The sequence below is a fragment of the Desmodus rotundus genome, chromosome 5, assembly GCF_022682495.2.
Source record: "Desmodus rotundus isolate HL8 chromosome 5, HLdesRot8A.1, whole genome shotgun sequence".
Taxonomy (NCBI): domain Eukaryota; kingdom Metazoa; phylum Chordata; class Mammalia; order Chiroptera; family Phyllostomidae; genus Desmodus; species Desmodus rotundus.
In genome coordinates, this window is record NC_071391.1 from 5,259,761 (window position 1) to 5,287,704 (window position 27,944).

Here is a 27,944-nt window from a genome sequence, read left to right on the forward strand (position 1 = left end):
AACTGTCTCCCTGGCCAGAGGCCAGCGTCCCAGCCCCCTCGCCGCCGCCGCCGCGCTGCAGCCAGGGAAAACAACTGCTCACTTCTCCCTGCGTCCTGCCCGCGCTCCCTGCTTCCCGACCGCCCGGGAGTCCAGCCCGGCCGGGGGAGGCGCGGAGCCGGCCGGCCGCCCGGCCTTCCTCCCCTCGCTCCTCCTCTCCGCCTCGACTTGCTGCGGCCTCCTCGCGCCTGCCTCTGTCTGGGGCCTTCGCAGGCCCCCGGTCCGGCTCGTGGCTGGGCTTCTTTCCGGGCGGTGGAAGTTTCTGGGCTCCACGCAGTCCAGCCTCCATCTCTTGGCCTCCCGTGCGCCCCCGCCCGCGCCTGCTGTCCCCTCCCTGCGCGCTTCCTCTGTCCCTCACCCTCGCGGCCCTTTACCCTCTCCCGTGGCTCCCGGCTTGCTGCCCGCCCGGGGCGCCGGGATCATAGCCCCCGTCCGGGCGCGCCCCCTGGGTCCTGAGGCCCCGGATGCCCGGGCCCCGAGGGGCTGCTGGCGGCCTGGCCCCTGAGATGCGCGGGGCGGGGGCGGCGGGGCTGCTGGCGCTGCTCCTGTCGCTGCTGCTGCTGCTGCTGCTGCTGGGCCCGGGTGGCGGGGCCGAGGGGGGGCCGGCGGGCGAGCGGGGCGCCGGCGGGGGCGGGGCGCTGGCCCGCGAGCGCTTCAAGGTGGTCTTTGCGCCGGTGATCTGCAAGCGGACCTGTCTCAAGGGCCAGTGTCGGGACAGTTGTCAGCAGGGCTCCAACATGACGCTCATCGGAGAGAACGGCCACAGCACCGACACGCTCACGGGCTCCGGCTTCCGCGTGGGTGAGGGCCAGAGGGCACGGGCTGGGGGAGCGGGGGAGGCCGGCGCCAGGACACAAGCGGGGTACAGGGCAGACTAGGCCGTAAGACATTGGGGGCCAGGGGTGCTGAGAACCCAGCAGCTCTGTGGGGACCAGGGGCCTCAGGGGCATCAGGGGGTTGGCAGGCTGGAGTCCTGGGGCCAGAGTTGGGAGGGCTGCGTGGCCGCCTGGACTTCACAGCTCTGGGTTAGGGCTGAGGCGCAAGAAAGGTGTGGGGTAGTGTTGGGGTCCTGGATGGCACGTGCCTCCAGGAAAGTGCTGGGCTCTCAGAGGGAGTGAGGGTCAGTGCACAGGGGCTTTAAGGGATGTGAGCTGGGGGCAGATCTCCGAGAAGGGGTAAATATTCCTTCAAGAAACAGTTGCTAAAAGAAAGGAAAAGTCTTTAAAAATGTCTAAAGTCAGGCCTGCCAGGGGTAGACACCTGCGTTCTCTGGGAGGCGGAGCTACCAGCAGGGCTGGGGCTGAGGGACTTAGTTACTGGCAAGGTCTGGGAGGGGAGGGGTGTTGAGGCCCAACAAGTGGGGGAGCAGGTCTGGAAGTGGTTGCTGGTTTGGGTCTTCAGTCCTTCTTTCCTGGTGTCCCATCTGTGCCTTTATGGAGGTCATAAGCTCACAACAGCTCTGCCTCAGAGGCCTCAGTCTCCCTGCCAACAAGCCCTTATGACTCCCCAGTTCCGCCTGGAGCCCATCCCTTGTCCAGCATCTCTCTTCAAAGGGCCAGGCCTGGGGCTCAGCTCTCCTCCCCCGGGGCCCTGTGAGCCAGGCAGAGGGAGGTGTCCCAGCAGTAATTACCCTCCTGGGCAGGGTAATTAGGCTGGGCCCAGGATGGCACCAGCAAAACAGCCCCTCTTACACATTCCTGTACTCACAGCCCCACTCACAGCCCCAAGGAACCAATGCGGTTCACAGTTCTCATGAGGTGTGGTGCACACACCGGGGCGTGCAGGGGCTTCGGTGTGGCGCACGGTGATTAAGTTCATGCTTCTTTGTACTGTCGTCTCGGGTGCGTGTCTCCAGCCTCTGTGGCAGTGTTGTGTGAACCTGGGTTGGTGTCAGAATGAGTCCATGAGTGTGTGTGTGAGATGAGAGTGTATGTGGGCTGGACCTCCCAGGCCCCCTGGTCATCCTGCCCAGGCTGCTGTCTCCATCCGTGCTGCCCACATCCCCCAGGCTCAGCGCCCAGGCCACAGTGGGCGGGTGTCACTGGAAGGTCACTCTCACCACTATGGGTGACTCACTGGAAGGCAGGAAGGAGAGGATCCTGTCTCCCCTGGCCCAGGACACACCCTTTCTGCTCTGGAAGTCCTGGCCCCAGGAGGCGGGGCAGGATGGGCTGGGCTAGGATGCTCTCAGCCAGCCCCTGGTGGCCATGAATGTCGGCTGACCCTCTGAGGTCCTTCAGGTGTCCAGGAGAGCAGCACCCCCACCTTCCCATCCTGGAAACTCACCATGGAAATTAAGGGCTGCATGGGGCAGGCTGGTGTGTGAGCTCAGGGTCCCAAGGCTGGACATCTGGTTGGGTTAGGAGTGTGCATGACAGAAAGACAAAAGCCACCCTGTTCATTCCCCTGCACACCCTCTGGAGCCCAGAGAGGAGGCAGACCTAGCTCTGCCCTTCAAAGCGCCCTTTCTTGTGTGGGAAACAGACATGACTATCCTAACTGAGGCCAGTGCCAGGCAGAGCTGGAGCAGAGGGTGATAACTCAGGAGAGGGAACAGGGGTGACACTGGAAGGGCGAGATCTGGATATACAGAGATGGGGAACAGGGCTCTGAAGTGGAGGGAATGGCATGAGTAAAGCTCTGGAGGCAGAGGATGTGGCTGCTTTGTAGCAGATGTGTCCCGGGGCATGGGGTGCACATGGAAAATGCAGGGGGGGATGCTGAAGGAAGGTTCATTCTGGCCATGGAGAGCATTAAATGTCCAGCAAGGAAGCCAGCCATGAGCAGGGGTGTGCCTATGCCAGGGCTTTGCTTGAGGTTGATTTGGCCAGAGAGAGCCCGGGAGGGGTCTGGGTGGCAAGGTTTGAAGCAAGAGAGGGACAGAGGGCCTGGGGAGGGGGCGGGGAGGTGGACTCAGGAGACAGGACAGAGGCCAGAGCTGGGCAGGGTGGGACAGGAGAGATGGAGCCTCCAGGCTTGGTTATGAGTGACCAGGGCAGGCAGGGATCCCTGGTGGTCAGAGGAAGTGGGGAGGCAGGATGCTGATTTCTGACAGTGCCCCTGGGTGGAGGTGCCCAAGAGGTCCCCAGAAGCTGTAGCTACAGACATGGGCATTGTTGGCAGTGGTAAGGTGTGGGCCCTGAATGGCAAGGTGGGGGGTGGGAGCCCAGGGAGGGATGAGGCCTGAATGGTGGTGAGGGCTGGGGCGGGGTGGAGGGAGAATTTAGAAGAGGAAGTGCCAGGTAGAGATGGCATTTCAGGAAAAGCTCGAGGAAAGCCGGAAGAGGAAAGGCAATTCCATCATCATCATTTTCTACTACTTATCAAGGACTCTCTGCACACCAGGCGCTATGCCAAGCATTTGTACAGGCATTAACTCATTTAATAGACACAGCATCCCTAGAGATGAGGACACTGAGGCACAGGGAAGGGAAGTAAGTTCTCAGGGCCACACAGTTGTCACATGACCTCTTAGCTAGGATTTAAGTCCAAGACTTAAAGCTCCAGAAGCCAACATGGGTAGAAGGATGTTGGGAAACCTAGAGGGCAGTTTCTTTGTTTATAATGTGTCACAAAAACCGGGTTCTCTAGGAGGACGGAGCCAGTGGGTGGCAAGGAAGTAGGGAGGGGGGAAGACAGGATATGGGTGAGGGAAGGGCCTGGGTGCTGGATGCTGGGGGTGGGGGTTGGTCGGAGTCCTAATCCACCTCCCCTCCCCAGTGGTGTGCCCTCTGCCCTGCATGAATGGCGGCCAGTGCTCTTCCCGAAACCAGTGCCTGTGTCCTCCGGACTTCACGGGTCGCTTCTGCCAGGTGCCCGCTGGAGGAGCTGGCGGGGGCGCTGGCGGTTCAGGCCCTGGAATGGGCCGGGCCGGAGCCCTATCCACAGGCGTGCTGGCTCCAGAGAGCGAGTCTATGGCCAGCAAGCACGCCATCTACGCGGTCCAGGTGATCGCTGACCCACCCGGGCCCGGGGAGGGGCCCCCTGCCCAGCATGCGGCCTTCCTGGTGCCCTTAGGGCCAGGACAGATCTCAGCAGAAGGTACCGGGCTAGACGGGCAGACCGGGGAGGCCGAGGTGGGCGGGCGCTAGGGTGGCGGGACCCAGGCGGAGGCTAGCCCTGGAGGAGCTCCTCGCTGCCAGCCGCTGTGCTGGGCAGCCCTGAGGCCACCGTGCCGCCCCCCAGTGCAGGCCCCGCCCCCCGTGGTGAACGTGCGCGTCCACCACCCGCCCGAGGCCTCTGTCCAAGTGCACCGCATAGAAGGGCTGAACGCGGAGGGCCCAGCCCCGTCCCAGCACCTGCTGCCTCACCCGAAGCCCCAGCACCCCCGGCCACCCACCCAGAAGCCCCTGGGCCGCTGCTTCCAGGACACGCTGCCCAAGCAGCTTGTGAGTGAATCCGAGTCCCAGCTGGATCGGCCCTGCGGTCTCTCAGGGTTGCCTTACCCCAACTCATGGGGTCTGTGGGCTGAGGAGGGAGGCAAAGGGCCTCACGAGGGAGGCGGGGTGGGGGCTGGGCGCCTTGTGACCAAGTCCATGCTCCTCCCACTAGTGTGGCAGCAACCCCCTCCCCGGCCTCACCAAGCTGGAGGACTGCTGCGGGAGCATCGGTACTGCCTGGGGCCAGAGCAAGTGCCACAAGTGCCCCCAGCTGCAGTGTGAGTGTCTGCGCTCAGGGACACCCTACTTTGGGGTGGACCCACCCTCAGCCCCCTAGCCTAGTGCAGCCTTCTTGTAACCCTGCCCACAAATTCCTCCACACTCCACTCTGTCTCCCTCCTGCGCCCTCCCTTCCCTCCCGCAAGCCCTCAGTTCCCTCCCCTGCCACACTCTCCTCTCTCTGCAGACACAGGGGTGCAGAAGCCAGGGCCTGTACGCGAGGTGGGTGCTGACTGCCCCCAGGGCTACAAGAGACTCAACAGCACCCACTGCCAGGGTATGCCAGCCAGGAGACTCTGTGGGCTGGAGGGAAGGCCAGCTGTGCCTGGGGGAGATCCCAAAGTATGCAGAAGGAGGAGGAGGGGCTGGGGCAGGACCCTGAGGTTCCTGGAGCAGCTTGCTGTCACCCTATGGCCCAGACTACAGGGACCAAACTCCCACTTACCACAGACATCAATGAGTGTGCAATGCACGGAGTGTGTCGCCATGGTGACTGCCTCAACAACCCTGGCTCCTATCGCTGTGTCTGCCCTCCTGGCCATAGCTTGGGCCCCTCCCGAACACAGTGCATTGGTGAGACTGGGGGCTTGGGTTCCTGGGAGGTCACAAGGCATGGGACAGAGGGGTGGGGCTACAAGCAGCAGGGTCAGAGGTCAGAGTGAGATCAAGAGTTGAAGGCAGGAGGAAGAAGGCCCAGAGCAGTGGGGTCAAGGATCAGTGGGGTCAACAATCACCTGAGATCTGGAGTTAGAGGTCACATGGGGTCAGGGACTATATGAAGTCAGGGTCATACAAAATCATGGACTTGATGGGTAGGAGGGATAAAGTCTAGAGCAGCTAGCGTTGGGTCAGTGGGGGTCAATGGTCACAGAGGTTTCAAGGGGTCACATGAGGTCAGAGTAACAGTTTCGGGGGTCACATAAATTCAGGGTCATATGAGGTCTGGGGCTACACGAGGATCAAGGATTATCTGGCCAGAGAGGCAAGGTCTGGAGCAGCCAGGAAGGGGGACGAGGGCAGTGTTCAGGCCCAGACGCCTGTGCCGGCCCCGGCCCCTGCAGCAGACAAGCCAGAGGAGAAGAGCCTGTGTTTCCGCCTGGTGAGCCCTGAGCATCAGTGCCAGCACCCGCTGAACACACGCCTCACCCGCCAGCTCTGTTGCTGCAGCGTTGGCAAGGCCTGGGGCACGAGGTGCCAGCGCTGCCCAGCGGATGGCACGGGTGAGCCCTGGGCACCTGGGGTCAGGGGGGCTGGCTGGCTATGTGCCCGTCCAGGAAACACTCACTTCTCTGCCGCTTGCTCTGGCCACAGCCGCCTTCAAGGAGATCTGTCCAGCCGGAAAGGGGTACCACATCCTCACTTCCCACCAGACACTCACCATTCAGGGCGAAAGTGACTTTTCCCTTTTCCTGCACCCTGATGGGCCACCCAAGCCCCAGCAGCTGCCTGAGAGCCCCAGCCGGGGGCCACCGCCTGCGAACACAGAGGGAGAGAGAGGTCTGGCCTGATGCTTCCCATTCCCTGACAGATGCTGAACCTAATCTCTAACCCTGTCCCTGTACTACCCACTGACCCCCAGGGCTGACCCCTTCACCCTAACCCAGATCGGAACCCCAGGATTTAACCCTTGCGCGGCAGGGTCTGACCATCCACCACCCTCCAGATCTACCCTCGGACCCCGGAACCCCTATGATTTCCGTACCAGGGCATTGATTTGGCCCAAATGCTGGCCCTAGGTCTGACCTTCCAACCTCTAACTCAGGGATTTGACCCTGACTATAACCTCCAAAGCCTTGTTCTATAACTCAGTGACCTTGACCAACCATACCTGTTCCCTGGACCCATGACGCAAACACTCCCTGACCCCCAGGATCTAACCCTTGACACTTGATCCAGAGACATGATGGTTGAACTCTCAGAGACCCTAACCACAAATACCCAACTGCTGACCCCAGACTTGACTCCCTTCTCCCAGCCCGACACTTAATGGCGGCATCTTCTTCCCTTTCAGGGGTGAGCACTGACTCAGTGAGTATGAGAAGCCAGGTGGGAGGGGCGGGGAGGCAGAGAAGCCCCAGAGGGCTCATGCTGCTCTCCCCTGCAGCCGGTGATGGAGGGGCAGCTGGCACAGCAGAACCACCCGACCGCTACCACCTCTCCTGCCGGGCCCCACCCCGGTGAGATGGGCCCTGCAGGGACTAGGCCTCCAGGGCTGTCACTGCTGGGGGACATCCACAGCCTAGGCACCAGGGGGGCGGCAAAGCTGGGAAGGCCATTGGGGGGAGGGGCTGCTTGCTCCCTTGCCCTCCTTACCCCCGATGGGTGTGCACTGCTGTCCCTAGAGCTCATCTCCCGGCCCTCACCCTCCACCGTGCGCTGGTTCCTGCCGGACTTGCCCCCTTTAGAGATCGCCCCTACTCAGGTCACAGGTAAGAGCCGCCCACCTAGGCCACATCCTGGGTAAACCATGCCCCCTAGCTTAGTTCACCTCCTCTCCTGCCTACCTCCAATTATTTTGGAGCTGTAATACTTATCCAGCGCTTACTGTGTCCCAGGCCCTGGGATCCCTCCATGGGCAGGAAGGAACCCCACTCTGCCCTCAAATAATATGGATAGTATGGTGGTCAACCCAGTCTGAAAGCATTTATTCCTTCATTCATTCAACAAATATTTACTGAGCACCTACTATGTGCCAGACACTGTTTAGGTACTGGGTGGGACACGGTAGTAAATAAAACAGACAAAAATTCTCTATCCTTGCAGAATAGGCAGACAACAGATTACTGGGTAAATTTATGATAAAAATAAATCAGAGAAGAAGAAAAGAAGTCTGGGGGTCACGGTGATATGTGGGACAGCAACGAGAGAAGGCTTTCCGAGCAGGGCTTTAAAGATTGGTAGGAATTACAGAGAGGAGAAGGTTGGTGGGAAAACATTCCAAGGGAAGTTAAGTTTGGGCAAAGTGGTGGGAACATGAAACTGGTGGCGGAGGGAGAAACCACACAGAGATCAGTGTTTCTGAACCAGGGTAGGGCCGGCGCATGGAGCCTTGTTAAGAGGTTTGGGTTTGATTCCAAAGGCTGTGGGAAGTGTCTGCAGGGTTTGGGGCATCGTAATTGCTAGCTATGGCTGAGCAATCGCCCTGTGCCAGGCACTGACTGAGGAGTTCTACACACTAAGTATCATCTAGCCTCTCATACTCTGTGAAGTGGGCACTGCTGGCCTCATTTTCCATTGAGAAGACTGGCTCAGAGAGGTTCAGTAACTTGCCCCAGGTCACACAGCTGAGCTAGATTCAAGCCCATGTCTTTGTGGACTCCAAAGCCACAAGGGAGCTGCCAGCCTGATTGAAACCCAGAGGCTTTGCTCCTGGCATAAGAGCTTGAGTGGGAGATGCCTGCCCTGGAGGCCTGCACAGGCTAGGACAACCCAGTGAGCCCAGGGAGCTGTGGGAATATGGAGGAAGAGGCACCTGGGCAGGCTTCTCAGAAGAAGGGTGTTAAGAACGCCAAGAGAGAGGCACTCCAGGCAAAGAGAACAGCCTGCAAAAGCCCCTTGGCCAGGTGTGTTTGGGGTAGGGCAGAGTTCAGCATCAAGGCCTGGGCTGCATGGCGTTGAGGTGGAGGATGCAGGCAGAGGGACCAAAAGGAGGGAGAGGTAGGAGGCAGGAAGGCCGGGAACTGGTGACAAAGAGGATGAGGGTGGTTCCTGATCTGACCACTTTTGCACAACCAGGGGCCAAGCCAGGATTCCCAGGAAACCAGCACCTGCCTGCCTTGGGAGGGGCTGGGGGTGGGGCAGGGAATCAATCATTAAGTGTGGGGTTTAGGTCCATGAAGCAAGGTGGGTTGGGGGTCACTGGGCCAGAGGATATTGGTGTGACTGAGGCTGCAGCGTTTTAAATATTGAGGTAGCTGGGGCCAGGGTAAAGTGAGTGGGGCTAGAATATCAAAGGTCCCGGAGTTGAGGAAATAGGGTTGTCGGGGACCCCGGGTCATGTTCGGGATTATCTGCGACGGAGGTGTAGGAAATACTAGGACTGGAGTGTGGGTGTACAGGGACCCGAGGTCACAGTGTGTGCCCAGGCTCCGGTATCAGAATCCTCGGGATGGGGTATCGAGGTCCGCAAGGGGGTGTGGCAGAAAGTAAGTACTCCCCGCCCGACCCCCTGACCTGCCCCCGCCCTGCCCGCCCGCAGAGACCGATGAGTGCCGACTTAACCAGAACATCTGCGGCCATGGAGAGTGCATCCAGGGCCCCTCCGGCTACTCCTGCCATTGCAACCCGGGATACCGGTCACACCCGCAGCACCACTACTGCGTGGGTGAGCGGGGCGGGTGGGTGGCCCGCGACGGTTCTGGTTCCCCACACCCCTTTGATGACTTTCTGTCCGCGCGTCGTTCTCAGACGTGAACGAGTGCGAGGCGGAGCCCTGCGGCAACGGCAGGGGCATCTGCATGAACACCGGCGGCTCCTACAACTGCCATTGCAACCGCGGCTACCGTCTGCACGTGGGCGCCGGGGGACGCTCGTGCGTGGGTGAGCAAGGCCGGGAAGCGGGAGGCGCTGAGGGCGAGGGGGGGGGGGCGGCTTTCCTTCAGACTGTTGCGGAATCCGCTCCACCTCCCTCCGCTCGCGCCCCCTTCCATCCGCTCAGATCTGAACGAGTGCGCCAAGCCCCACCTGTGCGGCGACGGCGGCTTCTGCATCAACTTCCCGGGTCACTACAAGTGCAACTGCTATCCTGGCTACCGACTCAAAGCCTCCCGACCGCCCGTGTGCGAAGGTGGGGGAGGCGCCATCCAGACGGACCGGGGTCCTCAGCTGTGCCTCTACCTGGGGTGGGGGCAGGGGACCTGAACTGTCTCTGCCCAGCTTAGGGCCACTCAGAGGTTGGGGTTCGGGATCCCAGAGGGGCCAATTCGCCTTGTTTATGTGTGACGGAGGGAGACCCTGCCGAGGACCCTGAGCGCCTGGTCAGCCACGTTGTTCCCAAATGGGTCCTTCTCCCTTCTGCGCAGACATCGACGAGTGCCGAGATCCTAGCTCCTGTCCGGATGGCAAATGCGAGAACAAACCCGGGAGCTTCAAGTGCATCCCCTGTCAGCCTGGCTACCGTAGCCAGGGGGGCGGGGCCTGTCGCGGTGAGGGCGGGATCTGGGTCCCGAGTAGGGTAAAGGGCGGGACTTCGAAGGCAAATTGGAGGGACACGTTTCGTAGTTACCTGCCAGAGGGGGCCAGGTCGGCTCCGAGTGGGGCGGCGGTGGGGCTAGTGGCGGTGAGAGTCTCCTCGAAGGCGAGACCCTCACGCCCGTAGAGTGACCGTGCAGTGGGGCGGAATCCGAGACGAGTCTTTTTCGCTGCAGATGTGAACGAATGCGCCGAGGGCAACCCCTGTTCACACGGCTGGTGTGAGAATCTCCCAGGCTCTTTCCGCTGTACATGCGCCCAGGGCTACACGCCTGCGCCCGACGGCCGCAGTTGCTTGGGTGAGCTACAGCCCTGCCCCGCAACACCTCCTGTCACTCATTCGCGCCCGAAGCTGGGGACTGGGTCACGAGGTCTCCCAGATGGGTGGGCAGGAGATAGCTAGCTATTTTACTAATCCTTTCACCGATCTGTCCACTCATTTTCTCGGAGAACCTGGCCGAGGAAGGGCCACCAGAATTTCCACGTAGGAAGGGTCTTAGGAAGCAAGGCTTGAAGCTGTGCTTGCAAAGCACGTTACTTAAATTTGAAGAAAAAAAAGATGAAAGAATGAAGAGGGGTATTAGTAGTCCCCGTTACACTGTTTCTTATGCACCAAGAAGCCAGATGGGGGTGGGGATTCAGAGAAAGCAGGGAACATGAGACAGGGCTATGGGCTTGGAAGGAGATTGGATGCTCTTGCGAAACACCAGCCGGGGCTGGGGGACGGGAGGCCTGAATTGTCATAAAAGACCAATAGGAGTTAGCGAAGCAGAGAAAGGTGAGAGGAACAGGACCCCAGGCAGGGGGATGGGAGGTGGAAAACAGCGCAGAGTATATAGGGATTGAAAGGTACAAGCAGGGGATGGGATAGAAGCTGGCTGGGGAGGGGCAGGCCCCCATCCCTTGCATCCCCCATACCCCTAAGGTTGAGCTTCATCCTGAGGGTAATAGGCACCTGAAACATTTTAAGAGGAAGAGTGACAAGATTCACTAGCTGCTTTAGAAAGTTCCCTGATGCCAAGTTGGGAGAGTGGCTGGAAGTCTGTTTGGAGAGACTCGGAACAGAGATGCTGGTGGGCGTGATGAGAGCAGCAGCCTCAGGATGGTTGTGAGATGGTGTGATAGGAGAGAAATACTAGAGCAGATTACCTGGGCCTGTTAACTCCATGTCCAGGTGAGGAAGAGCAGGGAGAGAGGGCCCTCCAGATTTCTGGTTTAGGTGACTCAGTGGGTGGTGCCCCTCACTGGGATAGGGTCCCCAAGAGCGGGGCCTGTTTGATAAGGAAGACACTAAGTTTCATGCTGGCAAGGTGAGTGAGTGATCCCTGTGGGGCTCTCAGCTGGAGGTGCCAGCAGAGGGTGGCCACATGGATTGGAAGCCTTGGGCCAGACACATCTACCCAGAACCGTGGACTATGGGAGCTGTGGAAATTTGGGGTGTACCTGCTCAGCCAAGGAGGGTGGGCCCAGTAAGGGGAGCCTTGGCAGAGCCTTGGGGATACTGCCACAGGGGTGGCAGGCAGGGGAATAGGAGCAGGAGGTGGGGGTGGAGGGGTGGTGGGAGGGCCCAGGGAGCATCAGTGGAGAAGGGGGGAGGGAGGCTTCCAGGGCAGAGGAGGATGAGCTAAATGCAGTAGAGAGTTTCTCATAAACTTACTGGTGGCATAATAAGGTCCCTGGAGGCCTTGGCCGAAGGCTTCTGTGGCATGATGAGAGGCCAGGAGATGCAGGCCGCACATGAGGAAGAGCAAGAGCTGGGGTCACTGGGAGGGTTTAGGGCTGTGGGCTGAGGAGGAGACGCCAGGAAGGTGGTCAGGGGACAACAGAAGCGGCTGGGAGACGAGCCATGGAGAGAGAAGGGACATCTCTTGCTCTAATGGGAGCAAGAGAGAATGGAAGTAGGTAATGGTTTTCAGGAGGTTCGAGGAGATTGCCCTTAATTCTCTCACCGAACAGTAGAGGAAGTCCAGGGTAGTATGGGAAGAGGGGATGTGGGAAGATGCCTCTTATTTGGTGAGGATGAATGAAAGGGAGGCCAGAGCTCTTTGGAATCAGACGTGGCCAGGGTCTGTGGCAGCCTGTGGCCTGGCCACCAGGGCATGGTGTGCCACACGGGAGTGGGGTGAGGGTCCCGCATTTCTCTTGTGCTCCAGGCCATGGGCAGGAGTGGGGAAAGGGGAGCAGAGGCCTGAGGCTTCCCCCTCAGTCTGGCCCTGTGACCCCCCTGTGCCCTGCAGATGTGGATGAGTGTGAGGCCGGGGACGTGTGTGAAAATGGCATCTGCACCAACACACCAGGCTCCTTCCAGTGTCAGTGCCTCTCTGGCTACCATCTGTCAAGGGACCGGAGCCGCTGTGAGGGTAAGGGGGGATGGCCAGAGCTGGGGGGGCTGACCTGCTCCTCCCTACCCCAGAACCTCCACCGCCCAGGCCCCAAGTCCAGGAGCAACCTGTAAATAAAGCAGGCATCCCCGTGTCCAGCCCGCATCCAGATGCAGGATGGGGCATGGATTGCGGGCCCCACCTGAGGCTCTGTGGAAAGGCTTGGCAGCCTCAGGTGGGGCGTCAGCCCCTGAGATTCTCCACCTCTTTGATCCTCTGCAGACATTGATGAGTGTGACTTCCCTGCAGCCTGCATTGGGGGTGACTGCATCAACACCAATGGCTCCTACCGATGTCTCTGTCCCCAGGGGCACCGGCTGGTAGGTGGCCGGAAGTGCCAAGGTACGGGGAGATTGGGAGTGAGCTCCTGAGGAGGAATGGCAGGGAGCAGTAATTTCCTAGACACACTGTTGATCTGTCTGTCTTTCCATCTGTCCATCCACCCGGTCACCTTTCCACTTTTTTACTTAGAATAATGGTAACAGTGACAGTAATTGCGTGGTGCCTACTATGTGCCAATTCACCCTTACATGTATTCATCCAGCAAGAGTTTAGTGAGAACCTACTGTTTGCCAGGTGCTGTCCTGGGTATTGAGCGATGACCCAGGCTCCCAGGTAGGGGAGGCTGGCATAGAAACTCATTCTTACAGTTTGGGGTGTTGAGAAGTGGTCTGGACTAGTGATGAATTACAACAGAGAGGTGGCAGTTGAATTGGAACCTGAAGCATAAATATGTTCCCTAGGCAGAGAGAGGCTTGGGGTGGAATTCCAGGCCCAAAGGACGGCCTTCGCAAAGCGGCGATCTGGAAGGAGCTGACTGTGCTTTAGGAGAGAGTAGACACCCGTATCCTACCCAGAGCAGAGGTGGTGGTGGTTTAAAGTAAAGGGTGCTGAGACTTAGGGATATGGGAAGATCAAAATGGAAAGTTCTCCAATGCTGAGCTGAGAGTTAGGGTTTCATTCTGTGGTCCGTGGGAGCCGTGGACGTTTTCCTGAAGAATAATGTGTGAATGTGGTCTGACCATCTGCTCACAATAACCGCAAACCCACTCCCAGGGTTTGTAAAGTACGCCCCTGCTCCCATACCTGCCCACACGACAGACGGGACAGGACTTCCTGTGGTGTGTGCTTTGAAATTCGGGTTCTGAATTTGTGTGAGGCCCTTGAGGCACACCCCCCGGGAAAGAGGGGCTGGTTTCCCCCTGAACAGCTCTTCCTGCCCCCTAACCCCCCACAAGACATAGATGAGTGCAGCCAGGACCCGGGCCTGTGCCTTCCCCATGGGGCCTGTAAGAACCTGCAGGGTTCCTACATCTGCGTCTGTGATGAGGGCTTCACACCCACCCAGGACCAGCACGGCTGCGAGGGTGAGTGCCTCCCAGCTCCCTCCTGACCAGACGACTCCCCTGGGCTGCAGCTGGGGCTCAGAGATGTATCCTAGTCCCACCTCTGGAATTTGGGGAGCAGGGAGAAATCTCTTGCCTGTAAGAGTCCAGTGGGGCCAGACCTGGCAGGAGGGCCCTGGATGCCAGTTTGAGGTTGGAGCTTGGTTCTCACAGGGCGGCTCGGGGGAGCAGAGGGGTGAGGTTGGTGGGCAGTGTGGACAGGAAGATACAGTCCTCAGGACCCTGAGCTGCCCTTCCCTCCCCTCAGAGTTGGAGCAGCCCCATCACAAGAAGGAGTGCTACCTTAACTTCGATGACACGGTGTTCTGCGACAGTGTACTGGCCACCAATGTCACCCAGCAAGAGTGCTGCTGCTCGCTGGGGGCTGGCTGGGGAGACCACTGCGAGATCTACCCCTGTCCAGTCTATAGCTCAGGTCAGGACACGGCAGGCCCTTTCCCTTCCCAGACCCTCAGTGTGGATTGGGGAAACGGCCACTCCCTGGGTAGGTGGGGAGTGAAGTGGAGAGCTCCACCCTGCGCCAATGGCCTGCCTCTTTCCTCCCCCTCTCAACCCACAGCTGAGTTCCACAGCCTCTGCCCCGACGGGAAGGGCTACACCCAGGACAACAGCATTGTCAACTACGGCATCCCAGCCCATCGTGGTAAGCCCCGACATGGTTCCATCCACCAAGGTTCGGACAGTCGTCCGACCCTGCTGGTGCTTGCTTGGTCAGTTGGACGAGCTGGGGTAAGCCCCAACTCACCCAGCAACATCGGCCCCGCCCCCCTGCCAAGCCCCTCCCTCATCACTCCCGCTAGTGGCTGGAAGAGTCTCTACCACTGCCTGTACTCTGCTCCCATGGCAAGCCTGGCTCACAGGTGCCGGGCTTGCCAGGCCTCGGCGGCCCCACAGGTAGAAGCGGCTGGGCACACATGGCTTGTTACTCCGCAGACATCGACGAGTGCATATTGTTCGGGGCAGAGATCTGCAAGGAGGGCAAGTGCGTGAATACACAGCCCGGCTACGAGTGCTACTGCAAGCAAGGCTTCTACTACGACGGGAACCTGCTGGAGTGCGTGGGTGAGTGCAGCCGGCCCGTGGCTATGGGAAAGAGGCCAGGAGGCACGCAGGACAACAGGCCAGCTGCCTACCACTCACGTATTCCTCCCCGCAGATGTGGACGAGTGCTTGGATGAGTCCAACTGCCGGAATGGAGTGTGTGAGAACACACGAGGGGGCTACCGCTGCGCCTGCAAGCCCCCTGCTGAGTACAGTCCTGCGCAGCGACAGTGTCTGAGCCCCGAGGAGATGGGTGAGGCCCGGGCCTGCTGGCTGAGGAAACAGGAGGAAGGTGGGGGCCCTGGATAAGCTGTGACCCCCCCACCCATCCTCTGGCTTCCTGTAGATGTGGACGAGTGCCAGGACCCTGCAACCTGCCGCCCTGGCCGCTGTATCAACCTACCCGGCTCCTACCGCTGCGAGTGTCGCCCGCCGTGGGTGCCGGGGCCCTCCGGCCGAGACTGCCAGCTTCCCGACAGCCCCGCTGGTGAGGGCGAGGGTCATCCCAGGCTGACTCTAGGGCCCTGTCTGCCGTGTCAAGCCCTGGGGTGCAGGTGGGCCGTCCTGGCTTCAGGCTTCTCCCTGACCTGGTCCCCTTCCGCAGACCATGCCCCGGAGCGTCGGGACGTGTGCTGGACCCAGCGTGGAGAGGACGGCATGTGTGCGGGTGCCCTGGCTGGGCCCGCCCTCACCTTAGATGACTGCTGCTGTCGCCAAGGCCGTGGTTGGGGTTCCCAGTGCCGCCCCTGCCCGCCGCGCGGCGCTGGTGAGCCAACCAGGGGAGGGTTGAACCGGAGGGAGTTGGGGGTTAGGAGCTGAGTTGCATTGACCACGCTGACCACTGACTGCCTCTCCCAGGATCCCAGTGCCCAACATCACAGAGCGAGAGCAATTCCTTCTGGGATGCAAGCCCCCTACTGCTGGGGAAGCAGCCGCGAGGTGAGAGTAGCGGAGGGGACAGAGGCGGGGTCAGAGCCATCGCTGGGGGCAGTGTTGACATATCTGTTCTGCCGGCTGGCCGGCGCAGAAGAGGACAGCTCAGAGGAAGATTCGGAAGAGTGCCGCTGCGTAAGCGGCCGCTGCGTGCCACGGCCCGGCGGAGCCGTGTGCGAGTGTCCGGGTGGCTTCCAGCTTGACGCCTCCAGAGCTCGCTGTGTGGGTGAGCCAGGTGGAGGGGGCGGGGCCAGAGGCTGGGGGCCGGGTAGGGCAGGGCCGGGCCCTGTCTACAGGCTATGCAGCTCAGCTCCGGCACCCTGGTGAAGTCCTCCCCTGTCACCCCCACCTCCAGATGTCGACGAGTGTCGAGAGCTGAACCAGCGTGGACTGCTGTGCAAGAGCGAGCGCTGCGTGAACACTAATGGTTCCTTTCGCTGCGTCTGCAAAGCTGGCTTCGTGCGCAGCCGCCCACACGGGGCCTGCGTGCCCCAGCGCCGCCGTTGACACCACCTTCGGCCTGGACCTCGCTGATCACCGAGCGGTTTCCACCCAACATTGGGGCAAGCTCAGCCTCTAGCTTCTGCCTGGACTCCAGGGCTCAGACCCAGGGACCCTCTGGGCCTGCAGACCCCTTCCAGAGCTGCGTGTCCGGAGGGTGCCCATGAAGCTCCACCTGGCTTACAGGATGTGGGGCCTTCCGGGTGCTGCCGGCTTTCCTCCCAGAGGGTGTTCCCTAGACAGACTGATAAATCAGGTCGTGCCTCTTTACTCTTGGCTTTGTGGTGGGTGCGGACTCTGCAGGGCAGCACCAGACCCTGGCCTCCTTGGAGGGGCTAGACTGAGCCCAGCACAAGGGATGTGAAATACAATTTATTGTGGTTCTGATTATGTACACGTGAGATGTGCCTGGCTGGGCTGGCCGGGCTGGCATGGTTTGTACAATAAATACATCCATGGGGCCTGCTCTCCATGGCCGGAAAGCGCCCACACCAGCGGTTCAGTCCAGCTTCCTGGTCCCCAGCTTCATGGGGCCCTTGGCGGCCTTCTTCTCAGCACGTTTGGCCTCCATCTCCCGCCGACGCTCCTCCCGCTTCTTCCGGGCCAGCTCAGCCTTCACCTGCCCTGGAACAGGAAAGGGGGGCAGGCTGAGGGCCTCAGACAACCTGGGTCTCAGATTCCCAGCCCCTGCCTGCTTGAAGGGGTGAGGTGTGTCAGCTCTGCTGGGGGAGGCACTTACGGCTCTCGGTCTCCAGCCCCTCCCAGTTGTCGTCACCCCACAAATCAGGTCTTGGCTGAAAAAGGAAGCATGGGCGGGAGTGGAGGCCAGCTCCCTGCGGAGGTCCATCCCAGGTCCATAGCCTCCCCCTGGGCACCAACCTCCCGACGTGCCGACAGGTCAGCAAAGGGGTCGCCTTTGTCACTGGGCTCCAGTCCACCCCAGTTGTACTCGCTGGCCAGTCGTGTACCCTCAGGGGATGGCTCCTGGGGGCTCGGCTCCCATGAGCCCTCAGCTTCCCAGCCGCTCCATTCTGACTCTGGGGATTTGTGGTCAGGGTTGCTGGTCTGCAGAAGAGGGGGAGGTAGCACGGGACAGGGTGCCAGGCCTGGCTTCCCACACACACTCACCTCCTGTCCCATTCAGCTTACCTGTCCAGCGTGGCGGGCCTGGCCCCCAGTGCTCCAGTTGTCCTGCTGGGCTAGTACTGACTCGGCCTCCTGCTGCAGTGTGGGAAGGAGAACACAACCATAGCCCCCTGCCCCCACCCAAAAGGGCAAGGAAGACCTCCAGCCTCTTCCTAGCCATGGGTTCCCCCTTTTTTCATTGCCTTCCATCTTATTTACGCATCAAGCCTCTTTCACATCTGTAGGGTACACACACCGAACCTCCCTGGCCATCAGTCACTTCTGTGAGGCTGGGCATGAGATCTAGAGTTCCACACCCCTTCCGTGGCCTCAGGGAACAGAGATTGTTGCCAGCCAGATGGGGAAACTGGGCCCAGGTCCCTGCCCCCATTTCCTTCAGCAAAGCCCCACTAGATCCTCAGCCCTTCCTGAACTTCTCCCCCCAAAGAGGGGAGGACTGGTCTGGTTCTAGACCTAGGAGTGGCCTCTCATTGCTGACCACTGAGGCTAGCTGGGCACTGAAGCAGGGGAAGGGACAGGGAGCAGACGAAAGGAAGGAGGATCAGTGGCTGCTCCCACCAGTGTTCCCCTGGCCTTTCACTTCCCACCTTGCTCCCTGGAGTTGAGTGGGAGCTCGGCTGCCAGCTCTGGGCCAGGACGGCCGCTCATAGTGCCTCTTCAGCGGGGATGCCGTGTAGATGCGGACAGGCCTAACTCAAGCAAGCCCATGTGAGCTCGTTGAATAGCAACCTGTGACTTTTGAGCTAGGGTCCCCCAGGGAGGCCCCCTCAGCCCTACTCACTTCCAAGCTGCCCCAGTCTTCGTCATCCCATCTGTCGGCAACACTGCTGTCCTTCACTGTGTCCTTGTCCTCCTCTTGTGCCTCCCAGTGTCCTGAGGTCATGGGTGTGTGAGGGACAGGGGTGGGAGCCGGGGCAGGAAGTCCTGGGAAGCAGAGACTCTCTGAGTTCCCACATACTGGGGCCCAGGAAAGTCTCGGAACAGGGCAGAGGCTGCTGGGGGGTGGGAGCAGGGTGTAGAGAGGGAAAGATCACAAGAGGACTACACCCTACCCTGTCCCCTATGTCCTCATCACCACCCCAGGGGGAGCCAGACAATAGCTCCTGGGTGCCAGCACCTCCCAGCCCTCTGTCACAGGTGCAGCCAGTTTGGGACACTCACCCTCAGGGGTTGGTCTCTGGGAGACGCTGGGCTCCCCGGGGGCAGCTGTGGGGTGTGCGCGGATCAGCTTGGAGGTGAGTGAGGAGACGCCCGTCACGGCCCAGCCTGCCCAGCTGGCTGCGGCTCCTCCCACTCCAGGGCTGGAGGCTGCGTGGACATCCTTCTCTGGGCAGTGACAAGGGAGACAGACAGGTATAGGCCCCTCAGGCAGCCATGGGGAGTGTGATAGGGCCATAGATGAAACAGAGGGACCTGAGGTGGGTAGCCCTTCTCCAGGCCTGCCTGCTCTCATCTGCTAAATGGGGGAGGGGGGGAATGCCAAGTCTACTCTCTAGGGTTCTTCCAGCTTTCAGATAATCCGATGAGGTGGGGGGGCCCAACAGGTGACAGTCAGGGGTGTAGCAAGAGGGGTCACGAGTGTGGGCCACTCACCCACTTCGGCCAGCTGGGTGGGGTCCTCTGACACAGATTCCAGTTTGGAAAGGAAACTTCGAATGGCCTTGAAGGCCTGTGGGGTAGCAAGGGCAGAGCTGGGGCCTCCAGGGTTCTGAAGAGCCCGCGAGGCCAGCTAGGGCCCGGATGTTCCCCAGGGCCCCAGCGCCAGGGCCCCAGCTGTGCCTCACCTGGTCCCGCACAGATTTCTCGGGATCCACAGTGAGTCCACAGAGCACAGGCAGGATCTTGTGGGCACAGTCATTCATCGAGTAGAGGTTGTGGGTGGCAGCAAAGCCCAGGACACCGGCAACGCGAGACGGTGCAAACGGGTCCTTAGTGGCCCGGCTGAAGGCAGAGGTGAGGACCCTGTGTCTGGTCTGGGTTGGGGCAGGACAGAGGGCTCCTGAGCGTAGGATCAGTCCTGGGGTCCAGAACCCAGGCCTCACTTTGCAGAGCAGAGGCCATCCACAGGGCCCCCAGTATAAAAAAACGTGAGTTAGTCACTAACAAATGAGGGAGGATTTACTCGAAACTCTGGTTCCTGGCTTCTTGTCCCAGATCACTGGACTCGCACTGCCTCCTGGTGACAGCGGCCAGAGCAGCAGCGACTGCCCTGGGGTGGGACTTGTGCCTCCCTCCCCTCCTGCCCCACCTGCGGATTCCTTTGCTCCTGTTAACTGTCTGGGCACTGCAGGCGTTTGCACTTACAGACCCTGGCTGGGAGGACGTACACAGACTTTGGGGCTAGCAGGCCTGGGTGCGTTTCCCGTCTCCACCACCTACTGGCTGCGTGACCTGGCACAACTCACTCCACCCCTCAGACAGGGCTGGGAGTACCCAGGACCTGGGGCTCTGGGAGGAAGATGGCCCACAGACAGAAAGGCCTGGCCCTGGAGGAGGCTGCGGCCATAACAATGACAGACTCAGGGCAGCTGTACAAGGCACTCACGCCGGCGCTGAGGTAGGAGCCGATCTTGCCCAGGCAGACAGTTGTGTTGCAGCGGATGGGGCCCTGCTCGTCCTTGGCCTGCAGCCGAGCAAAGTGCTTCATCAGCTCCACGTTGAGGTTGGCCTCATTCAGCTTCGGGGCCAGGAGCAGCATGGACTGCAGGGCGGGGACAGTTGAAACAGTGGGCCCGGGCACTGAGAAGATCTGCCACAGCCGCTCCCAGACCTACCTCCCAACCTGGTCCCGGCCGCTACCCGGACCACTGAGGAGGGGGACCCCCATTTCTCTTTCCCCTTTACAGCGCAACCTCCAAAGTTTGCCGGCACTCCCACTCCCATCTCTCTCAAACGCTCTCTCGCATGCACACGCTCCGTCCGTTCTGACTGTCGCCCCATACACACTCTCTACCAGTTGGCTTGGGTTGAGGTCACCGTTGACCTCCATGTCGCTAAGTCCAATGGCCAATTCTCCATCCTCACCAGACTTGATCCCTTAGCAGCTCTGACACCCCCGAACTCTCCCTCCTCCTTGACACTTTGGTTCCTGGTCTTCCAGAACACCTCCCTCTCCTGGCTCTCCCTCTTGGACTCCTGTTGCTGAGTTCTCACAGTTCACACCCCAGGATCTCCTCCTCAGGCCCTGTCTCCTTTACACCTCACCCTTCCCATGGCTCTGAACGCCTGTTAGCTGATAATGCCCCGATGTGCCCCTGTGGCCCAGACTCCCTCCCTAGACCACACACGGGCACAACCAGTCAGACGTCTTCACGGGCTAACAGACATGGCCGAGATTAAGCCCACCTGCCCCTCCCAGGCTTGTTGGCAAACGGCAACTCAACCTTCCAATTGCTCGGGCCAGAAACCTCGGAGCTTCCTTGGCTCCGTATCCATCCATCAGCAAATCACATCGGTTTTGCCTTCGGGAGGCGGCTCCTTCTCTCTACCTGCTGCTGCCAGTCACATCTCAGCTATTGTCATCTCTCACCTGGGCCGCTGCGACAGCCCCTAACAGTGTCTACCCTCAGTTTCTACCCTTGGTCTGAGGGTCCATTCTCCACACAGAAACACAGAGATTCTTTTAAAACAAGCCAGACAAGGTCAGTGCTCGGCTTAGTCCCCCGTGGCCCCTGTCTCACCCCCATCGAGTGCATCAGGTCCCTGCCACCCTGATGAGGCCCCCACTGCCATCCCTACCATTACCGCTCAGGCTCCACCTTGCATACCCATGCCCCTTCAGCCACACTAAACCTCTTGCTGCTACTTCTATACTCCAGGCACATGCCAGCCTCAGGACCTTTGCATACACTATTCCTTCTGCAGGGGGCACATTTCCTTCACATCCCCACATAGCTCAGTCTCTTGCCTTCTTTCCTTAAATGACACCTCCTTAGCAAGGTCTTCCCTGACCACTGTTTATAAAACTGAAAACCCTGTCTTCATACTCTATCACTTTCTACCATAATACATACTTTCTAGTTCTGCTTACTGTCTGCCAAGGCCACACCCCATCCCCTCAAAAGCAGCTCTGTGAGCAGAGAGTTTGGTCTGCCTGTGCGCACTGTACCCCAGCGAGGTGCTCAGCCAGAATCTGCCGAACAGAGGGATTGTAAGCCGTGCCCACCCTGCTCCCCGCAACAGCTGCTGAGCTGCACCCATAGCCCGGACTTAAGTGCAGGATGGCGCCCATCTTCCTGTAGCCTTCTCAGGCCCACAGGCCAAAGCCAAGACCTCTGTGGCCTGGGCTAAGCCCCTTCCAATGCTTGGAAAGCCAGGGGCAGCTACGATGGGCCTGGCCACACCCACCTTGACGGTCTGCTCCCGGATGGCAGGATTGGTGTCCAGGAAGCCATGCACGACGTGGGGAAAGATCTGGGTGTTGACTGTTGGCTCGTCAAGGTATTGGATGAACTGCTCCATCTGTGGCCAAAGTGGGGGTGTACAAACTCAGTCAGTCCCTCCACCCCCCACCACAACCATGGGACCCCTCTTGGCTTGGTGTCTCCACCTGGTAGGCATCGGTTGGCCGGGTGAGTCTCCTGAGCTCCCTATCTTGAATCTGGCCTCTCTCTGGCCTCAAGCTAATACAGAGGGGTGAGAAGAGGCCAGAAGAGTGCTGGGAAGAGCCAGGGACTGGGAGCTGGAGGGCTTGGCCTCTGGTCCTGCTCAGCAGGCTGGCTGTGTCAACCCCCCTCTCAGGCCCTCCACTGCCTCTTCTGTAAAAGGGGGTGTAACCCCTGACCCGACAAGTGCGTGAGAAGGGCTGGTACATTTGGCAGTTGGTGAGGGAATGATACCTGAGAGCCACCAGGTATGTCCTGGTGCACAGGGGCCCCCTCCACCCCCTCAATTATTTCTGATGCTCCCAGCTGCCTGGGTTGGCGAGGTTGGTAGAGGAGTAGCGTGGCTGAGCCAGGAGATGGGGGTGTTTGAAGCCTGCAGCCTGGGCAGGCTGGGCACTCCCAAAGCTGCCAACAAGCCCTGAGATTATCTCGACATCTAGAGAGCACAGTCTCACTGGTCCCTTACCTGAGTATATATTAGGGAAGGGGTTTCTTGGGTTCTAGGGCAGGGGCTCCAGTCACCTGCCTAGGGCTGGTGGTGAGGCAGGGGCCTCCTGAGCAGCCATGGTGGGGTCTGCGCGGGATGGAGGGGGGCAGGGCCTGGCCAGGACCCCTACCTGCTGTAGGAGGCGGATGCGCATGGCCCGATCTGTGGATGAGAACATCTTGACCACGACGGGGATGATCTTCTGTTGATACTCCTCAGCACTGAGGAACTTGCCCACCTGAGGGAAGGAGCAAGAAGCGGGCTCAGCTACAGCCCCGAGAACAGGAGATGTCACTGGGCTCATTTAACTTCTGCTGATCTCCCTGGGTGGGAATGGGGTGATAGTGGGTGGGTGGGGGAGTGGGCACTTCCTCAGCAGTCCCTCTGCCCGTATTCCATCTCAGTTAGCCCTGCCCTTAACCTTTCAGGGTCAAACCTCTCTTAGGAGGCTGAGGAAAGCACCGTGCCCTTCCCTGTAATCAGGTACCTACCCACCACGTGCACACACAATCCTGCCTACAATTTCTGGGGGTTCCCAGTGACATCAGATTTGCTTTCTTTCTTCCCTATTTCCCCCACACCAAGTCCCTTCAGGAGAAAGGGTTCTCCCAGGGTGGGCAGAAGGGGGGATGGCAGGTGCCCAGTTAAGGCAGAACTGGGGTCGCGGAGGAAGGGGATAAGGATCCAGCCCATGGAAGCCAGGAGAGCTGAGTGGTCACAAGGGAGGATGGAAAGTGATGTGGCAGCAGGTGACGCCCTAGGCCCTGGGGACCAGGGTGGGAACACAGGTCAGACTGGATGGCTGTCTTGGGGAAACGGAGGAAGGACTGAGGGCTCTGAAGCAAGGGGTCTTTGGAAAAAGAACTTTGGAGGCATAGGATGTCCCCTTCCCAAAGATGAGAAGTCCCCTCGTCCTCCACGGCAGCTGGCAGGCTGAATTACTGGGATATCGGCAGGAAGCTCCTCCTCAGGTGGGCTTGGGGCTGCCCTAACCAGGCAGCCCCTTCCCGGGACAGCCCCTGCAGGGCTGGCCCCCGCTCCAGGGCCTTTTCTTTTGTGGCTCTGACCCACCGGTTAGTCTCTGAGTCTCCGGGCCCCACACCTCCTGAGGCTCCTGGCCTCGCTGTCTCCCACCACTGAGTCCCTGGCCCTGCTCACCTTGAAGAGGGGCGTGAGGACCACGGCCCCCGCATTGCCAAACTCAAAGGCAGTCAGCAGCTGGGGCAGCACCTTGTGTCGGCAGAAGTCCTCAGGGAACGAGTCTAGGCTCTTGCTCAGCTCTTGGAAAAACTTCTGCTTCTCAGATGGTTCTTTGATCTGGGGGAGTGAGGACAGGTTGCAGGGAGGAGGAAATCAGCCTGGGTGTGGCCCTCCCCTGCCACGGGCAAGGGCAGGGGGTCACCACAGCCCAAGGAAGAAAAGCTTGTAAGCCCCACTGCCTGGGTTCAAATCCCAGCTCTCCCATTTACCAGCCATAAATGGTAACGTGATGACCTGCACACTACGGAAACGGCTTCGGCCGTGTGACCCTGGGCAAGTCCCTGCATCTGTAACATGGGAAATAACCATACCACCTTCCCAGGTCATTCTGAGGATTCAACCAGAAAATGACAGGCAGCCACCAGCACAACGCCTGGCATACCGCAGCTGCTCAATCAGTTAGTGCCATCCTTCCACTGCCACCTGACCTGTTAGGAGCAGCCACTAGGGGGATCGGGCCGTGTATCAGCATGCCTCTACTCCTCCTAACTCCTCAGGCACCAGGACAACCACCACACGTACTCCCTGGGGACAGACTACGTGTCAGGGAGGGTTACATGCAGAAATCTTCACACAGGTTAAATAACCCTGCTCGTGACTTTATAAAGGCACCAGCAAAATGCACATTTAATCCAACGAGGAAGCTGAGGCACGGAGGGGACTAGGAGGTTGTCCAAGGTCACACACTAAGCAGCAGTCAGGGCATGGTTTGACTCAGCAGCCTGGGACCTCGGCTGTGCTGTGCCCTGTGACGAGGGGCTGTCTTTCCACAGACAAGCAGGCTGAGGCTCAAGGGGGGCCCGACAGGGAGGCTAACCCAGGCCTATAGGGTTCCGAGGCTCCTGTGCCCTCTGCTGTACCCTCACCCCCGCCACCAGTCCCTCGCCCAGGAGAGGCAGCCTCTGGCTGGGGACAAGGAGGACCAGGTAGGCCCTCGAGTGGCTCAGGCCAGTGTGGCAGGCAGGCGTGGCACTCTGGCAGCAGGGTTCTGGGGGAACCAAGGTCTAGAGACAGGCCAAACCACATCCAAGGCTGCACACGGAAGGGGTCACGGCAGGGCGCCCTCTACCGCTCTGCCCCCCCGGGCACTGCCTGCCCACTGTCTCCCCCTCAGAAACAATCGGGGCCCTTTGGACTACATTTAAGGGGAAGGGCAGCCCAGCAGAGCCGGCCACGCGAGAACTCCATGTAACCAAGTCCCTGCTTCCCCCACACTGCCCGGGAGGCAATAGGGCTCAGAGCTTCTTCAAAATGCCGCTCAGGCTCTCCATCCCCCCAGGCCCTCCCAGACCCGCCTGAGTCCAGACTCCCGACCATCGAGGCCTGTGACGTGCTTGTCCCTCCTCACTGCAGATTCTCAGTCACCTCTCTGTGGGGTCACACACAGCCAGTCAGGCAGGTATCCAGAACAGACCTCCCCCCTCCATTCCCTACGACAACCCTGTGAGGGCAGCAGACACCACTGTCACCCTCATCAGACAGCTACGGAAACTGAGGTTCCAAGACATGAAGCCAAGGGCTACCTCCTCACCCTCTTTCCATTTGCGGCTCCTTCTGCCTGGAACACTCGTCCCCAGCTAGCATCCCCATCCCCCCCACATGCTACAAGTCTCCGCCCAAATGTCACCCGGAGAGAGCCCTTCCCCGAGCACCTGCCCCTGCTACTTTCCTTCCTGGCGCTCATCCCCATTCCAGGGGCACACATTTCCTCCGTTGTGTTTTCTGTCCTTCTCCAACAAGAGTCCCCGGGAGGGGGGCTCATCCGTTTGCTCCGTATTAGATGCCCGAGGGCAGGGGTCTAGGTGGGACTCTTTGCCCCACCCCCGCCCACACTGCAGCCCAGCACCAGATGGCACACCTCAGGGCCAGGGCCAGGGTGCATGAGCGGAGTGAAGGCTTGCCAGGGGGAGTCAGAATGTGCCAGAAAGGTCAGTATGCACCATGCACCCACTGAACCCTCATCGCGCCCTTCTAAAGTAGGCACATTATTAGGACTCAGCTTTAGTGGAGAGAAATCACACAAAATCTAAGAGCAGGAGCCAGGGTTTGAACCCAGACAGCCTCGCTCCACAGCACAGTGTGCTCTCCAAAGACAGTATTCCGAGGGAGCCCACAAAATGGGGAGAGGGGATGGGGTGAGGAATGCAGGCCCAAAGCCCAGAGTGTGGGCGGGGGGCTCACCTGAATCTCTTCCAGGAAGAGGTTGGTCTCCACAAAGCGGTTGTTCATGAAGCCACCAGGTGCCCGGCAGTTCTGTAGGAAGCGGGCTGGGTTGGGACGCACCTTGGTGTTGGCTCCAACCAACTCGCAATAGTGGGGCACCAGTGATTTGGGGATCTGTGGGAGAAGGGCCAGTGTCAGGGAAGCGCTGGAAGGCCGGCAGGCAATGGCTGGGAGGGCCAGACACTCACCTTCCCAGGGTTGCGCAGGGCAGCGGCCCGAGGCAGGGGCCCATTGAAGACTTCCCAGATGAGGCAGCCCAAGCGCCACATGTCAGCTGACCTGAGGTGGTAACCAGAGCTGCTCAAGGCCCTGCCACCTGCCAGCACAGGCCTCCAACCTGCCTTGAGCACCAGGGACACACTGCACAGCAGACCCTGGGCTGGGTCCTTCAGCTGACCCTCCCCTCAGCTCCACAATGCAGGTTTCATTAGCCCATTTGACAAAGAAAAAAAACTGGGTCCCAGGGAAGTAAGGATATCTGCCTCAGGTCCTGCAGCTTCCAAATTCAGAGCCACCTAACCCCAAAGCTTGTGTGCATTCTGCCCCACCCACCCTGTGGAGCTGGCGGCCCCTTGAAGGCTCTGATTCCCTCCCCAGTCGGGCAGCAGGGGACAGGGGAGCATGTGCCAGCTAGGGGTCCTGAGGCTGTAGGGGCTTCCAGAACAGAGCAGCTTGGGGCATGCTGCCCCCCACCCCGTCACCTACCACTTCTCTTTGATGGATCTCCCACTGCTCTCAGCCAGCTCGGGAGGGTCATACTGCTCAAGCTCGGGGATCCCCTTGCGGGGGGGTGCCCCGCCATTGCCCTGGGCTGAGTACATGTAGTCCAGGCCCCCAAGCTTCCACTCCCCGGCGCGGTCCACAAACACAGCAGCCATGCAGACGTTGTTGTGGATGAGGTTGCAGTCGTTGACAAGGAAGCTGAGGGCTTTCTGGGGATGGACGGAGCTATTACACCCCAGTCCCTAAAGCCCCCACCCCTGCTCTCATCACCACTGCCCCCCACCTCACCACAATCTGGTGTAGCCCCCAGGAGAGCTCCATCTCCTTCGGGCCACCAGCCTCTGCTCGAGCCTTGAGGTATACTCCCAGCGGAGTCACAGCCTCTGTCACTACGTGGAGGCACTTGTCTGTCTGAAGAGGGGACACAGGGATATTAGGGCAGGTGGGGGACGAGGACAGGAGGTGAGAGACATGATAGGGAGAGAGATGGAGAAGGGGTACAAAACCTGGGGCACTGAGGCAGAAGGGGTGGAAATTGGGAGAACGTGAGGGGCAGAGGTGGGGCAGCAGGTACCTCCAGCCCATCGCTGTAGGCCAGAATGTTGGGGTGCCGGAGAGTTTTCAGGCGCTTGAAGGCAGCTTTGGCCACCTGGGTCTGCTCCTCGGTGCCGGGCTTCACATCATACACGAAGATGGACACCGGGCTGCCTGTGGCCTGGAGGGGTAGGGGGTCTCAGGGTCCTGAGGGGTGTGGCCCGCCGCGGACTCACCACTCCAGCTCCGAGATGGTCCCCAGAGCGGCTCAGTACCCGAAGGGAAGGACCGCCGGCCGGATCTCTCCCCAGGTCAGTCTTTAGGGACAGAGCCCGGCTCACGTGACCCCGGTTCCGTCTGCCTGTCGGTCCCTCGGTCCTTCCTCCCGCCACGTTGGCACTGCCCGTCCCCCTCCCCCGGCCCGTAGTCCCGGCGGCTCCGCAGCCACGTCAGTCGGGGCGCAACGCCGCGGGGACGGCAGTACTGACTAGGCGAGGCCGAGGTCCGCCGCGGCCTGCGGAACGGGGCCGCGCTCACCTTCTTGCGGCCGCGGTGCAGGGTCCAGAGCCCTGGCGGGCCGCCCTCGGCGGGTTCCGGGATGAGCTCAAACGGGAAGTCCCGGACCGGGTCCCGGACAAAGAACCACATCGTCTCCGCCGCTGCCGCCGCCGCCGCAGGCCCCGGCGCCTTAGCTCCGGGTCCTGGGCCGCGGGAGCCGGGGGCGGGGCGGGGCGGGGGCGTGACCGGGGCGGGCGGGGGCGGGGCCTGGGTCGGTGGGCGGAGCAGAGGGACAGCAGGGGGCGGGACAGGTGGGCGGG

The 27,944-nt window shown here is 60.4% G+C and overlaps 2 protein-coding genes across 6 annotated transcripts; one reads left to right on the forward strand and one right to left on the reverse strand.

The window, feature by feature from the left end:
• Positions 1-53: 53 nt before the first annotated feature.
• On the forward strand, positions 54-16,656 carry LTBP3 (latent transforming growth factor beta binding protein 3). Of its 2 annotated transcripts, XM_024574060.3 has the most exons (28): positions 54-840; positions 3,760-4,080; positions 4,225-4,427; positions 4,591-4,696; positions 4,885-4,974; positions 5,148-5,270; positions 5,759-5,917; positions 6,009-6,194; positions 6,709-6,725; positions 6,802-6,874; positions 7,040-7,126; positions 8,896-9,021; positions 9,105-9,236; positions 9,355-9,483; positions 9,719-9,841; positions 10,064-10,186; positions 12,125-12,247; positions 12,491-12,610; positions 13,507-13,635; positions 13,922-14,089; positions 14,234-14,317; positions 14,608-14,736; positions 14,831-14,968; positions 15,062-15,202; positions 15,320-15,481; positions 15,574-15,654; positions 15,743-15,874; positions 16,004-16,656. In XM_024574060.3, the coding sequence occupies exons 1-28, from the start codon at positions 504-506 to the stop codon at positions 16,153-16,155; spliced, it is 3,894 nt and encodes a 1,297-aa protein (XP_024429828.2). In that variant the 5' UTR covers positions 54-503; the 3' UTR covers positions 16,156-16,656. The 2 variants fall into 2 exon arrangements, with proteins under 2 accessions (XP_024429828.2, XP_045039232.2); XM_045183297.2 differs by lacking the exon at positions 6,709-6,725 and having other exon boundaries at positions 6,009-6,195; positions 6,801-6,874.
• Positions 16,509-27,855, reverse strand: SCYL1 (SCY1 like pseudokinase 1). 4 transcript variants are annotated; one of them, XM_053924338.1, is made up of 18 exons: positions 27,664-27,855; positions 27,167-27,307; positions 26,881-27,003; positions 26,575-26,801; positions 26,058-26,148; positions 25,828-25,983; positions 23,545-23,703; positions 22,517-22,624; positions 21,643-21,756; positions 19,841-19,996; positions 19,080-19,268; positions 18,889-18,964; positions 18,457-18,621; positions 18,077-18,219; positions 17,299-17,367; positions 17,029-17,214; positions 16,889-16,943; positions 16,509-16,773 (listed from the first exon to the last, which is right to left on the reverse strand). In XM_053924338.1, the coding sequence occupies exons 1-18, from the start codon at positions 27,772-27,774 to the stop codon at positions 16,649-16,651; spliced, it is 2,394 nt and encodes a 797-aa protein (XP_053780313.1). In that variant the 5' UTR covers positions 27,775-27,855; the 3' UTR covers positions 16,509-16,648. The 4 variants fall into 4 exon arrangements, with proteins under 4 accessions (XP_053780313.1, XP_053780312.1, XP_053780315.1 ...); XM_053924337.1 differs by having other exon boundaries at positions 17,299-17,370; XM_053924340.1 differs by having other exon boundaries at positions 16,633-16,773; positions 17,029-17,186.
• Positions 27,856-27,944: the final 89 nt, after the last annotated feature.

What these genes read in the sequence shown, in the direction of transcription:
- SCYL1 (XM_053924337.1), bottom strand. Translation starts at nt 27,774, where the DNA reads ATGTGGTTCTTTGTCCGGGACCCGGTCCGGGACTTCCCGTTTGAGCTC. An exon ending in GCATCCGCCTCCTACAGCAG is followed by an intron (nt 21,757 to 22,516) that starts GTAGGGGTCCTG and finishes CTTTGGCCACAG; the next exon opens with ATGGAGCAGTTCATCCAATA. An exon ending in AGGCCCGCCACGCTGGACAG is followed by an intron (nt 17,215 to 17,298) that starts GTAAGCTGAATG and finishes CCTCTTCTGCAG; the next exon opens with ACCAGCAACCCTGACCACAA.
- LTBP3 (XM_024574060.3), top strand. Translation starts at nt 504, where the DNA reads ATGCCCGGGCCCCGAGGGGCTGCTGGCGGCCTGGCCCCTGAGATGCGC. An exon ending in GGGCTCCGGCTTCCGCGTGG is followed by an intron (nt 841 to 3,759) that starts GTGAGGGCCAGA and finishes TCCCCTCCCCAG; the next exon opens with TGGTGTGCCCTCTGCCCTGC. An exon ending in CTGCCCAGCGGATGGCACGG is followed by an intron (nt 5,918 to 6,008) that starts GTGAGCCCTGGG and finishes CTCTGGCCACAG; the next exon opens with CCGCCTTCAAGGAGATCTGT.